Consider the following 15,137-nt stretch of genomic DNA (forward strand, 5'->3'; position numbering starts at 1 on the left):
CCGGAGGTAGGGCCTGGCGGGCGGCCCGGGATGCAGGGCGGCGGGGCGAGCGGGTGGGTGAAGGGGCTGCAGCGCATCCGGGAGCGGGGTGCCCCACGGGGACATCGGCGGGAGCTGCCCCGGGCCCGGCCCGCGGCGCGGAGGGCGGGAGGAGGGGGCAGCCAGGCCTCGCTTTTCCGCCTCGCCCCAACTCCAAGGAGGCCTCCGTTTGCATCCATCTTCGTCTCTGAAAGAGAACTTGGTCCGTGCCGGTGCTGGTGCGGAGAAGGGTACGGGTGTGGGGGATGCTGGGCGGGAGGCTAACAACAGATTTTCTGCACCAGAGAGAGGTGTTGGCCTGCCTGGTGTCTGGCAATAGAGCTGAACCTCCTGGACCAGTTTCCTCATTGACTTTGCCTGTTATTGTGCATAATGCCTCCCGAGTTGTCAAATAAAACGTTTCTGAAGCTTTCACGTGAAAAAACATGTCACAGACCCCCAGTTAGTGATAGCTGCACGATGTTCTAGGCACAAATGTTTTATGTCAAGATGTAAGCTCATGTTTGGAGTTAGGGGAAATGTGTGCTGCCATGTTGCTTCTGCAGTCTTATTCTATGGCGTCTTTGCATCCCTGGATGGGGATGAGAGACCCATTTGTGTGTTTTTATGCCGTGCTCATGCACTCTATGTCCCTCACTTGCTTTTCGTTCTGTAGCTTTCTCCCAGAGGTGTTTATATTCCAGTAGTGATGCTGTCACCTGTTTTCTTAGGCTGAAATGAGAGATTTGAATAATCTGAATATTCTGAATCATCCCCTACTTTCCAATCAGTGACCACAAACATGGCTGAAATGTATTTATCACCTTTTGAAGCAGTGGTTTCGTTTTCTTTTTGACGTATTCTACTCATGGCAGTGAATGTCACATCCGCACTTCTTGCTGAGCATAAAGCCAGAGAAGAGGTAATAAAAAGAAATGTTCTGAAGTTTGGGTCATAAGACTGCTAGCTCTGGTTAGATGCTAACTTCAGCATGAGCTGAGAGGGTCAGACCAATCCTTGTGGTTCAGGTCTTCTTCCAGTGCTCCAGGTGGAATTTCTTCAGCCATCCGCTGAAACAGGTTGCTGTCTGTTAATGGACGTAATTTTAGAGGGACAAACTGCAGTCCAGTTTGGCATTTGCATACTTGAATTAACTCTGAACTGTTAATAATTATGCAATCCAGAATCAAAATTGGCAAGTTGTCTTGTTAAAAAAAACTGAACAATAATTTTGTCAGGGACTGGCTGTTATATAATGCTTCAAAAGAATTGTCAAATTATAAGAAACCTTAATGTGTACATAGAGTGAAGCAGCTCTTTTAAAAATCCATTGGGATTTTATGTTTCAATACTGACATTGCATGCTAATGCTTAATCAAGTAGTTGAGCTTTTGATCTTCTTCACAATGTAGTTGATATTTCTACCCTGACTTGAATTCTAGAAATATGAATATGTTTGGTAGGTCTTTTTCCAGAAACTTCTAGACTGTGCAGTATCTAATACAAGGTGCTTTCAGATTTTAAATTTCATCATACATACTTCTATTAATAATCTTGTTTTTCGTGCTGCTTTTCTTTTGTGACCACATTGAACAGCATGAACTATGGTATTTTCATTCTTGTTTCATTAAATTTTGAATGTGCCTAGTCCTAAAAGTTCCTTTTGTCATCAGCTTTTTTTTCTTCTACTCTTAATTAAGTTAAACTTACAAATACACTTTTTTACATCCATGAAGTTTTCCTAACTTAAAGTTATTTATAACATCAACATTCCTAATGGTTTCTTAACATAGTTTTGAGCTTTTGTATAAAGATTATGCAGTTTTTTATTTTCAGAGGTGCAAATGTGATTCAATACTGTTAACTTTTATTTTAATATTGAATAGATTTCAAGTTACCATTGTTCTGCATAACTGAACTGTATTTGTTTCACATATAATATGCACTCTAAGGAGGCTTTGGATATAGTTAGTGACATAAATATTAATCAATACTTAATAATTATGCAATAATGCCTCTTTTTTTTTCCCCACATTTATGCTGTACTGTTTTCAGCTTTGTTCAGTGTCAGCTTCAGTTCAGCCTGAAAACTTTTCCATTAGCTTCACTTCAGATAAGAGCTTCTCTTAAGCAAGGCATTCCAAGCAACATATTATGTTTCCTTCCCAGGTAAATCCAATGGTGATTTATAGAAGTGCTTACAGGAAAGAAAAAGATAATTCTGTTTAAATGAGCAAGAGGAATCCTGTAGTGAGATATTTGATATATTTAAAGATTTTTAGAATTAATTTTTTAATTAGTTAATTCAATTTTAGACTTCAGGAGTGCAATTTAAGAAAATGTGAAAAGCAAGTAACTTTTTGTTAAGCTTCTTCTTTAAAATTTGTTAAAACAAGTGTAAATAATGAGGTTGGGTTCCTAATGTTTGTTAGGTTGAAGATGTTCAAACCTAGATAAATGAGCTGGAGAAAGCAAGCCTTAATATTTCTGTAAGCAAATTGTGAGAAGGTGGGAGGAATATTAACCCCTCTGTATTTCTTTCATGAGGTTCATTGACATTTTGCTTGTCTACAAGAGCTGTATTCACACAGCCTGAATTTTTAGTAAGTTAAAGAAGTATCAGGGGTGTCTCTGAAAAATCATTAAGCCAGAGGGTTGAATTAGAAACCACCATGTTCAGCCAACATGAAGTGTTAGGCCTAAGGAACTTTCTTTATGCCATTAATACTCTCTGCTTACCAGAAATGGATATTCTGGTGGAAGAAGCCACTTCTGCAGCTGAAGGAATTTAATTGCTTTGTTACTGTATGTGGGACTATCTGTCCAACTGGCTGTCTTGTTCTTAATGGAACTTGTGAAGTCAATCATCCTTTCTTTTGTCTTTAAGTCAGTCATCTTTTCTTTCTGTCCAGATACTCTGCCCATTATAGAATATAGACAAATGATGGAAGGTATGGAATTAACTTTAGACATCAGATACTAGCAGTTAAGTAATAATACCAGCAAAAAATGCATAACATTTGACTTTTTAAAAGAAAAAAAGTTGAGCCTTGTGCTAGCAGCATAATGTGAAGAAGGAGCACCTGTCTTCCTGTTTGCCAGCCATTGCTATTTATGAACTTTAAATACTCTAGACTATGGCTTATAGTTTTCTTTCAGAATCTACGAGGTTACATTATGCCAATCCCACTTTCATTATGAGGAGAAATGTTCTAATTTTTTTAGTTTTATCTCCTCCATTTCCTTAATTCTTCAGTTTTATTTTTTAGAAATGCCAAATTCGACAGTTGCACAAATACAGTCAGATCACTTCTGGAAGTGCACTGTAATGGTCAAGTATTAATTACACTGTTTTTGCTTCACCTTTCTTCTTTTGCTTTATAGGAAACAGAAAATATAGCTCCAGTCCCTCCAGGTAAGTAGAGCAATGGGGTTTCTTCCTTTTACAATACAAATTGCTTTTTTTTCAAGTTCATGTCACTTCTCAAGTGGTGTATTCTAACTACTAACTTCTGATTTTTACTGAAATCACAACTTGCAAATCTACCTCTGTAGAAAATTGTGGAAATAGACTCAAATGTGGGAAGTGATTAAAATTTATGATGTGAATGCTGTATGCAAGTGTTGAAAGTGTAAAGATACCTTGTTCATTTTGATTTTTGTTATTTGTTTGGTTGCATGAAAAATCCATCTCTTAATTGTGAGGTGTTTAAATTGAGAAAACAAAAATAGCTACCTCCCCCCATCTAAAGACATCTTGGAAGGAGCTAGGCAAAGCACTAAATTCAGCTCTCCAGGTAACCACTAAGAGAATGTTATTCTTTACTGCAGCAAATACATTCAGTTCGCTTTACTCTGAGTAAGTATGTACTCTAAGTAGAACTCTTAAAAGTTGGTAAAAGTTAAAAATTTTGACCTGGTTCTTCTATGCTTCAGTTTCCTGTTATAAAATGAAGCTTTAAAGTAAAGTCTTACATTAACTAAAGTAGTTACACACTATGATGAGGTCATCAAAAAAGTTTAGTAAGAGTTAATAATTCTCTATACAGGAAGGCTTTGTATCTTGCAGTAAAAGAGGGCACAATCCCAGATCCAATGTAATGAATAAAAGGAAATGTTGAGTAGACATGATCAGTCTTGAGGAAATGCAAACATCCGTAGGAAAATGCATCACTGGTACTGTAACATGAGCACTTCGTAGTGTTTGGACTCAGAGGAGACCAAATGCTGGTGTGCTACTATAATTCTGGCTTGTCTCAATGGCTTGATACAGTTCTTGTCCAATATTAATTTTTTTCAAACCAGAAATTTACAGATGTTTCTTGGGTTGGAGCCACATGCAAGTGGTCAGTGTAGCTACAAGGCTTGAGTGTAAGCAGTACTTACAAGGTGTCTCATGTAAGCAGTAGGAGATAAATCAGCTACTGCTGTAGCTGCAGACTGACACCTTGTCTTCTGTGGACTGTCCTGTTTAGGAGGGTGACACACTTGTGAGAATATGCATCTCTTCTTGCCTGTTGGCCAGAGGAAGAATGCAGTCCTTCAGAAACTGTTTTACGGTTTTTGTTTGTTCATGAGGTTGTTCCCATAGCTGTCTTTTCTGTGTTCAGTTCTGGCAGTTTTCTTCTGTGCTGTTTGTTCAGCCCTGATGTTACAGGATGACAATCTCTGTATTGCTACAGTGCTTAAAGTAAGAAATCACAGGGTAAGACTGCACAGCCTGTGAGCAGCTCTGTGCATGGATGTCTTTTCGCTCTTGCTATCTTACAGGTATAGTAGAGGCTTTAGCTGCAAGTCTGGTGAGTCTTTACTAGATATGTGTGAAGAATTACTTTTCTTAGCAAATTTGAAGAGGTTTTTGCAAGCACTATTGATATATATACATTTTAAACTGCTGCTTAAATGTTCTCTAGAAAAAAATTTGAAATAAGGTGTCAGTTATATTTTCCATGCTCTGGTATGTAGGCAATTAAGAGAAAACAGAAGAATCTTTAGCAATTAAATAAGCCAACAAGACATGGCTTAAGTCAGTGTAGGCTTCTATTCTTTGTAAAATTGTCTTCTGAAAGGTATTTTGGAAGCAAGCCTCAGACTATGTAGTAATAGTTTCCACCAAGTGTACCCAAGGTGTTTAATTAAAATCTTATGGAAATATGCTGATAATTGTTGAAGCTATTTTTGTAGCACATTTAGATACATATTAATGTGACATTTTATAGAGATATTTTTATTTTTTAAACAAGCATACTGCCTTAAATATTAGTGAATTACTGGCAAAGTCATTTTTATTTATCCATATTATATATATTATAAAGATGAGTATATATTTATTTATATAGTTTACTCTACCGTTTACATTCCAAATGTCATAAAAGAGGCTTGCCACATTTTAAATAGGCATGGTGTGAATGGATTTTACTTTTGTGTTGAAAATATGGAGCAGACACCAAAAAAGTGAGATTATTAGTCTGATTTTAGTGCTGAAGTTGATCATACTATCAAGATTATATCAAGTTTTTCCTGTGTTCAGCTCTGATGCTGTTACTGTGACTGGAATTCTACATATGGATTTCTTTATGCTACTGAAAGGAATGCAGGATTTGAAGCTTATAAGAAGAGAGTTGCGGTTCAGTGGACTGTAGTAAGAATCATTTCACTGAATGTTCATTTTATCTGAAGAGAAGAGTTAAGGCTGGAGTTTCACATTTATATTGGATTCCTGCAGGAACTGTCTTTTTTCTATGGGGCAAGGTGTTAGCTGTTGCCTAGGTAACAGTCCAGGGTGACGGTAATTCCCCTCTAGTGACAGGGTTATTGTTTCATGTATTACATTTCTCGTTTGGCTGGGTCGGTAACATTTTTGGCAAGATGGCATCTAAGTTGCTATTTTGGTTTTTCAGAGGAAAGGTGTTTTCTAAATTCTTTCTTACTGTCATATTCTCACTTTGAGCAGTCTACAGCAGAGACTCCTTTGAAATTAGAGTAGCAATTACAAACATTTCTTTCTGAAAATTTGCCTTCTCTGTGTTAGTTTTGTTATCCCTGTCAGGCAGCATGCAATTCAGAAGGAAAAGAGGAGGCAAAGAATGGGGTTTATGTGTATTTTGTAGCAGCACCAGGTTTTTGACCATGTAGACTCTTCTAAATGTGTCAGAACATTATCCAAGTTTGGATTGTCCGTTGCGGTTGTTCACCTCTGTTCCTGCTATGATTTCTTTATGGTATGCTTTAAGTTTCCGAGTTCTCTTGGATGGCTCAGGATTTTATCCAGTCAAATTCTGAATTTCTGCAAGGCAGCAATCTGCGAGGTTTCACAGCACCACTTGGCCACCAGTTCCAGTGTTCAGCAAGCCCTCACTGTGGATTTATTTTTTAATGCTGTGTTTTCCTCTTCATCTACACTCGCTCTTAAGTTTCTTGGTGTGTCTCATGGATGTTGCACCTCATCCTTTTATTATCCTCTGCCTAAAGTCTGGATCTGACTTCTCTATGTCAATACATTAGCTAGTTTAGGACAGCAGGCAGATCCTTAGCATTTCTTCTCTATTCTGAACAAATTTTGCATCCCCTTGTTATGTAATAGTTCACTCTTCACTGTTTTGATGGGGCCCCAGATGTTTTCTCTCCAGTTTTTCAGCTGTCTTGAGGAGTTCAACTTTGGATATGGCACTTCAGCTGTAGAGTGCCAAAACAAGGACAGTAATCACTTCCCTTCATCTCATTGCTGTGCCTATGCTAATTCATCCCAGTAGCCTCTTGTCTTTCAGTGCTACAAGTGACATGATGCTGAATTGTTTTGGGTTTGTTGTCCACCAGGAATTACAGGTTCTGCCCCAAAGCTGCTTGATAGCCAGTTGCTCCTCAGCCTTCACTGTTGCAAGGAGTTATTTTCTTCTAAGTGCAAGCCTTGCATTTGTCTTTGTAATAGGTAAATACAGTTCTTACCAATTTGGCTGCACTAACGAATGTGAGCCCTCTGTTTTCCCATCCTGTCAGATCCAGTTTCTGTTTAGATTTAAAATGTCCAAGGTCTTGCTTAGAATGTGAGTGAACTTTTTTTCTTTTAGGTGCAAAAATTTCAGTGCTTTAACATATTTTTTTTCCTCAGATGTTATCTGAAATCTCTTTACAAGGGATTTCCTCACAAAATTCCATGTGGCCTTCAGTCAAATAATGTTACAAAGATGAGGAAATTAATTTGTCTCCAACTTTTTTCCAGTAAGTTTGCCAGAAGGACAGCACTGCTTTTCTTTTTCACAAGGATTGATTTTTCACTTGTATATCAGGCATTCAGAATTCACAGGCTTCACAAACTAAGACATGTAACCAGATAAGAGCTTCACATGCAAATATGAGCTTTGGTAATATTCCTTGAAAAGAGAAGATGAACAGACCTAAAAAATTTACATCTTCTCACCTATGAAAAATACTGACAGCATGGAGGGAATAGATTTTATGGCCGAAACTGCATCTCTGAGACTGATAAGACATAGTAACAGAGTGGAAAAAATGTCCTACATGCACTTTGGTTAATCAAAATCTTCATACTTTGGATTAAAAAAACCTCAAATTATAATTGGTTCTTCCACTGTTAGACATTTCTGATATGGATATTACTTGTCTACTCATAATACATATCCATATGTGCATATTGGCATATGGTGGCACATGTAGCCATTAAAAATGCACAGTGCCCTATGAAAACAGGTTTCAAAAAACTCCTCTTGAGAGCTAAACAAGACTAACTCTTTTTGAGCCTGCATTTAATTTAGAATGTTGCATAGCTGAAGAAGAATAATAAACTTGTGGGATAGCTGTTAACTCTTTTGAAGTTTCACATATTGTAGGGTTATAAAGTGTCATGGTTAAGGACCTTTTCTTCCCCTGAAGCCTTAGTCATGAGTATTCAGATTTGCCCATAATTTTGTTAATATTCCTTATTAGTGAAAATACCAAGTTCACAGCTTGAACAGTTCAAAAAATACTTCATTCCTTCAGAAACTTGACACAGGTTATGAACTCTTTGCAAAGAACAGCAGAACAGTCTTCAACCCTGATTTGCTTTGGCATCCTTCCTTTGGGATGTAAATGTTTCCCTGAGCTGTCAGTGCCAAAGACTAAAGTTTCTGGCAGCCATTCATCTCTTCTCGACTTCTGATCTCAGCTCAGTATCCTCATTCCTTGAAACATATGTATTTAGAAGTGTCAGTTTAGAATCTCCTGCATGCCATCTTTTTCTTTCTTTGCTGTTGGGTGTGCATTACCAAGGACGTGGGGATGTCGTCCTCTTTGAAGGAATATCTGAACAAGTCTATGCACAGTAGTTTTTTACTGTACAGGTACATCCAGAGGGATCAGATACTCTGTTCCCTACAGATCTCTGAGGTAATAAGGCTGAAATTACTTGTTTATGCTTACTTGATATGTCTTGTGTCTAGTGCTAGTCTAATGCCCAGATGTGTACCAGAAATGTACATTCTTAGGATGGTGAGACAATTAGAGCATCATTGCAACTCTACATGACCACCACACTGGGGAAGAGATGGGTTTATTCTGCCTATGACCTTTAATCATAGAAACATCTTTATTCATCTTTATTTGCTTCATCAGTCTAAATAGTGTTCAGAACTAACACTGTTAATTCTTCATACAAAAACTCATTTGAAGACAAATGTATTTCCTCCAGGGTAAAGCCACAGATGCCACAACTAGAGGATACCTTGAACTAAACCATTTCTTTGGAAAACTGTTGTGTTTCCTGGGTGAATAGTGGACATTCTATAATTTATCTTTACAAAATCATTTGTTATCATATTTTTAGCATGCACAGTAATTAATATCTTTTTAGTTACAGTTCATTGCCATGAAAAGGAGGATATGATAGTTTGCCGTATGAAACAAGTTTATATGTGAAATCTGGCAGGTAAGTGGATTAGTATGTGGGGTGAGTATGCAAAACAGCACTAAATATAATTAGTATCTTACTTCTTTCTAAAGTATTTTTAGCCTGACAGTAATTTAGTAGCTGAAACATTACTAAAGTACATGTTTTTGCAATTAAATTTGTAACAGTTTACACAAAGGGCTATGTGCCAACTTATCTCTAATGATGAGCTTTAAATAAAGATTGTGAAAAGGCTAAGGAATGAACACTCCTTTCTCATCTGCTGGCACCAGAACTTTGACTGCATGGTGTTTCTGCTGCTTTGATCTCTTTTTAACTGTGAGAACTGGATGATTATTATAGTGTATTTGATTTCAGGGACAGGTTGTTCTTAGTGTGTTTTCAGATACTTCTTGCAATTAGTCATGTTACATGTGAACATGTGGATTTGTGATTGAGGTGTACGTTCAGAAACTGCTATGGTGGATTTTGTGTGCCTTCCTGACAGAGCTTGAAATCCATATTCTGTTTGAATCATGAGTATTTAGAATATTACTATAGTTAGAAGGCAGAAATTCTTCCCCATAGAATATTAAAATAGCCTGTGGATGTTGATATATTGATAATTTGTTGCATTATTTGTGAAGTTTTTTTCCATTTTAATACAGGTAGCACAACGACCTGTGGAATATGAGTGATGACAAACCCTTTTTATGTACTGCCCCTGGATGTGGCCAGGTAATGGTTTTAACTGAAGTTATTACCATTGTTCAAATAAAAGTAAAACAGTGAAATGTATTTTTAGTGATGGAAGAAAAGGGGCCTATGATAATTGATACAAAGTATTTAAGTTTTGCTGAAAAGCAAGAATTTGTAGCATATTATCTGTTTATCCAAAATGCTATCCATAGAAGAAAAAACAGATTGTCCTTTCTGCACTAAAAACAATTTCATGTTAGCCCTGCTTTACTTGCTTTCATGAGAAATTTGTATCAGGTGACCTGCATTTTCTAGAATATTTCAGTGTTGGTGGGGTGCTCAGTGTGAAGGTTACTTATAACTAATCTTCATAGCTGTGGTGATTGCAGATACTTAATGGCATAAGTTTGTTATATATATTGTTGATGTGTATAGGAAGATTATAACAATACACATGCCACAAAATACATTTCAATTCCTATAGTAGTTTTAATGAATTCTAGTAAATAGCATTAGTGTATATATATAGGTGAATGTGATCAGAAAGATAAAAATATTATGGAGAATTTTAGGAGATGGTTGCCTAAAAGGAAGCTGTCATAGCACTTTTATTTAGTAACCTGAAAATAAGTGCATTTGCATTATCTGCTGCGTGAGGTGGGCAATCTTGCATCCTTTGTATAAAATTAGTTTCATAAGCTGATTTTTTCATAATATAATGGCTGCTGTCTTTATATAGAATTGATTTTTTGAATATGTTTTTCATTATAATTGTGTCTTTTGTTTTATTTGGATTTTGAATTCAAGATACTCTCATTTTAATTCTAAAAACGTAGTTTTTATGATGAATGGCAGCATTAATGTTATAATAATGTAGTCTCCTGTATTTAAAGCAGAAGAGGACTAAGATTTCTTATTTCTAAGATGTCTAGTGTGTTCAGAGACATCAAAAGTAAGAGATGAGGATGGTTTTCTCCTAAGCAACGTTTGTCCCCATCCTATTTGAATCTCATTGCAGTGTAGAGTGTCAGAAGTTTTAGTAACTAAATCTCACAGAAGACATCCTAGCAAATAGACAAGGCTTCTCCAGATGCCAGCATTGTACTGTAGAACAGAGAGAGGGAGTCAGGCTCTGGACATTCTCTTCCTTCTGGAAGAGCTGCTCCATTTTAGTGAGGACAGAAAGATACACTGAACTCTTTTAGCATGATGGAATGTAGAAATACCTGGCTTATGCTGTATGCAGAGATAGGGCACAGGAGTTACAGAGAGCTGGGCAATAGAGTTCTAAGGAAAAAAAAGTCCCCTGCCTGTTTCACCCTGTCTTACAGTGATCCTCTATTTTTAATTTCCATCACAGTTCTACATGCACATGTCCTTTCTCATGGAAACATTCTAGATTACTGTACCCTAAGGTCAATTCAGTTTATATATTAGTTCCTAAGAAGTGATTCTTGGTGTGGATCTGTTATAAGATATATGTGGAGTGACTTAAATTACTGAAGCATAACCAGAAACATAATTTGGTGCTCAAATATTCACAAAGAAAATTAAGAATTTCAGTGTTTTGTCTAAAATGTGTTCTTTTTAGGAAAGCTGCATCTTGGGAAACATTTTCTTAGATTATGTCAATTGAAACACTAACTTCACCCACAATTACAGATGCATAGCAAATTAGTGAAAATAAACAAATAGTGAAAGTAATAATATCTCTTTTACAGCACTTAATTTGTCTGCTTACTGCTTTTTTATAGTGTATACCCCAAATTTGGGGGAAAGTATGCATGAAACAATCAAACCTGAGAGGTTTTTAAAATGCTACTAGGTTTAATTCATTCACAGCATTCCAGTTGTCTGGCATCATTCCAGTGTTCCTGTTCTGCCTGCCCCTTGTTTTATATAGTAAATGGTCAGGGGCAGGAGCTATAGTATATTTTATCTTTATGCTGTTAAATGCAGTGAAGTTTGTGATTACAGATCAATTCTCATTAATGTGGTAATACAGTAATGCAGTAATCAAGTAGTGGTGATCAATTACTAGACGTTGTCAGGATCCATTAATACAGCAAATGGCTGTTTGCTGATGGTTGGTGAAGGCTGCAGCACTCTGAAATTTTATCTTGGACTTTTGATGAAGGCAGGTACTTAACACTGTGGTTCCCCTGGTATATTTAGTTAGTATGAACGTCATTTGAGTTTTATAATATCTCTGCTTGGTACTGTTGACCAAGTAACAAGATGTATCTGCCTTAGAGGGTTGTCTTTTAACATAGTAGTGATAGTTTCTCACGTAAAAATTGCTTTCTGTGGAATGGCATTTGTTGTGTTCACACTCCCAATTACAACTGTTTCTTAAAACTTTCTGCCACAGCGTTTTACCAATGAGGATCATTTGGCTGTCCATAAACATAAACATGAGATGACACTGAAATTTGGTCCAGCTCGTAATGATAGTGTCATTGTGGCTGGTAAGCATATACTTTTATTAAGTTTGTTCACTTTCCTGCTGGAATGGGCACGTACTTTGCACATTTTCTGTACATAATGCATAGATATGTGTTAAGAGAATGTGATACATTTTCTTCACTGTATTTGTTTGCAGTGTGTGCTTAAGCAGTGTTTTCTTACGTAATTCATGTCAGAATTTGAAGCCAGTATTATTCTCCATAAGTTATATTATTTGTATCTGATATATAATCCAAATATTTTCAAATTGTCAATACTTAAATAATTGATTAAATTATATGAATATTCAGTAAAAACATACTAATAAAGACTATGCCTAAGAGGATCTGTAACTAAATTAAACTGCATTTCAGTTTTAATTATTCATTGATATTACTTGTCTCTTAGATTTTAAAATATGTGGCATCTTTTACATATCATGGTGATATTAGAAGAATGAATCAGTGATTATTCTTCCAATGGGATAGTAGAAGAAAGATCAAATCTTTTGTTTTCATTTTTGTTTAAACTCAAAATACTCTATTCCCACCTCCAAATTCATGTTACACCCTTAGTAATTACAACTTTTGTCCAGGATCAGCAGTAATCACCAATTTGATAGCATTATAAATTTGAGAGTTTTTGAATGAAGATAGCATGTGTTGAGTATACTGATGTTGCATGCTTACAGTATGGGGTTTTTTCATCGGTGGAGCAACCTAAATGAAGTTCAGAAAGATATTTTGGGTTTTTTTTCCTTGCATGTTGCTAATTTCTTATGATGAGCAGAGAAAAAAATAGTTGTTCTTAAACTAGCAGTTACAAATTTTAAAATTCTAAATGTGCTCCTTGTGAATTACACCACAAGAGAAGGGACCTTTCAAATAATCAGGTGTTTAAAAATGAAACCATAAGAGTGTCTCTGTGCAGTCACATTCCAGTGTAGGAACTGTTGTAGACACTAGGCTTAATAAGTGCACACAATCATACCACTTCACAATATTTTAAATGCAAGTAACTTTGTGGCAAGTGTGGTTATTTTTGACCTGATAATAACAGTGAAATAAGGCAAATTTATATACTAACAGGAATTTTATATATTTTTGAAACTCCTTCATGGAGTAGTCACCCAGATGCCCGAAGTCTTATGATTCCAGCTTGATACAGAGGCATCATAGGACTCAGTACAATTTGTGCACAGAGTCACACTTTCCCTTTGAAGTTCCATGCACCTGGAAGTAATCACTATTGTTGTCAAATTAGGAAAAGACAGAAGCAAACTGGCTTTGAGCTGAGCACTTCTCTCGTTTGTTTTCTAATTAAAAGCCTTCATGTAGTCCTTATCTTTATTTGAAAATAGAGTCTGCTTGCTCATGGAAGTGTTCTGCTCTGCAGTTGAGAATAGCTCCCTGTGGTTCGTGGCCACAAAAGCAATGCTGTAGTTCCCTGGCAGAATTGTCAGGGCCTTGGTGGCTTGGAGGCTCCGGGTGCTTGTCTCCAGCAGGTGGAGTTTGCCTGCCAGCTGCCTCCCCGCAGGGCAGAACGCAGTCCCCAGCCACCTCCTCCTCTCTTTCTCTTTGTTTGTGTTCTGAAAAGTATTTACGACAGGTAGGTTCATAAATGGTATTGTAAAAATAAAATTGTGGGGGTTTTATACACTTCTTTTCAGATCAGACACCAACACCAACTCGATTCTTGAAGAACTGTGAAGAAGTGGGCTTATTCAATGAATTAGCAAGTCCTTTTGAAAATGAGTTTAAAAAGGCTTCTGAAGATGACATTAAGAAAGTATGTTCAAATTTTTTTTTTTTAACAGAGTTTCTACTTTTTTTATATCAGAAATTCCATTGAAAAAGCAAACTTTGGATTTATATATTGCCTTCTAAACTATACCAGTAATCATGTTAACTGCTTATATGTGTTGTATGTAGAGAATACAAATCTCTGATTTCCCTTCTGAAGATTAGTTTACCTGATTAATTTTGCTTAGTTAGCATTGACAATGGGACACATTGTCCTAATCATGAAAGTATCTAGTCTATATCTATGGAAGTTAACCACTAGTTTTGACTGAATTTCATTAGGTGCTGGAGAAGCAAAAAAATCTTAAAAGAGTTGTATGTAAGGAGTTCTTAGGAGAAAGAAAAACCCACATGAAAACAATAGTATGGGAACACTGATCATTTTGATTAGTTTTGAAATACTGATGTTACAGTAAGTATTACTCATCATGATAATGAGAATTAAGTACTGACTAAATTTAAAGAAGTGTCAGTAATTTGCTTATGATTATATTTATTATGTGTTGAAAACACTTTTGTCTAAAAATCTTGGAAATGTCTTGGAAATTGAAAACTTTAGGAATGTTTTTAATTATCAGGAAGATTTAAGATAATCAAGAATTATCAAGAAGAAAATATTTGTCTGATGAAAATATTGCTGTTGAAAGGCATTGTTACTAAAGATGGGTGTTCATGTAGGTGCTGGTAAAATAGCCTTGACTGGTAATGCATCTGCATCAAGATCTTTCAGACATCAGCACCTCTGTCTTGTAATGGGCTGATATTTCTCTTCAGTTATTTGTATTTTTTTTTTTCTTAGTTTAATTTTTTAAACATTAACTAATTTTGTTTTACCTTGTTGCTCATAGATGCCTCTAGATCTGTCTCCTCTTGCAACACCGATTATAAGAAATAAAATTGAAGAACCTTCAGTTGTAGAGACAACTCATCAAGATAGTCCTTTACCTCATCCAGAGTCTACTACCAATGATGAAAAGGTCAGAACCTTTACTTTTCTCTTTTTGGAATTTATTTTTCAATTTTTCTTATGATCCATAAATTTATTATATAAGGTGGTAGCCACACTGATTAGCTGGTTGAAAGGAAAGGGTGTGTGTATAGATAATTTGCTCAAGTCTTAATTAGCTTTGTTCACTAGAATTATTTCTTTCCTTCCAGTAAAGCCAGAAAGGAAATCAAATTCAAGATTAATCTATCTTAAAAAAGACTAAAAGGGCTCTTTATTCATGTTTATGCATCATCATTCATAACAGAAAGATCCCAAGTTTAGTTTCTTGGCTTTTAATTTT

General features: G+C 36.1%; 1 protein-coding gene across 8 annotated transcripts in view; it reads left to right on the forward strand.

Annotated features, from left to right (window-relative positions):
- ATF2 (activating transcription factor 2) overlaps positions 1-15,137 on the forward strand; it is a 46,271-nt gene that overhangs the window by 330 nt on the left and 30,804 nt on the right. For 4 of the 8 annotated variants that reach the window (XM_019007457.2, XM_015634824.2, XM_015634825.2 and 1 more), the window contains exons 2-7: positions 3,403-3,433; positions 8,867-8,941; positions 9,571-9,640; positions 11,973-12,069; positions 13,716-13,834; positions 14,697-14,825. In XM_019007457.2, coding sequence (XP_018863002.1) covers positions 9,593-9,640; positions 11,973-12,069; positions 13,716-13,834; positions 14,697-14,825 — 393 coding nt within the window. In that variant the 5' untranslated portion in view covers positions 3,403-3,433; positions 8,867-8,941; positions 9,571-9,592. Of the gene's footprint in view, positions 1-305; positions 941-2,073; positions 2,188-3,402; positions 3,434-8,866; positions 8,942-9,570; positions 9,641-11,972; positions 12,070-13,715; positions 13,835-14,696; positions 14,826-15,137 lie in introns of those variants that run through there. The other 4 variants (XM_015634820.3, XM_015634821.3, XM_019007456.2 and 1 more) reach the window with 4 other exon arrangements.

Source organism: Parus major, chromosome 7 (genome assembly GCF_001522545.3).
Source record: "Parus major isolate Abel chromosome 7, Parus_major1.1, whole genome shotgun sequence".
NCBI lineage: Eukaryota > Metazoa > Chordata > Aves > Passeriformes > Paridae > Parus > Parus major.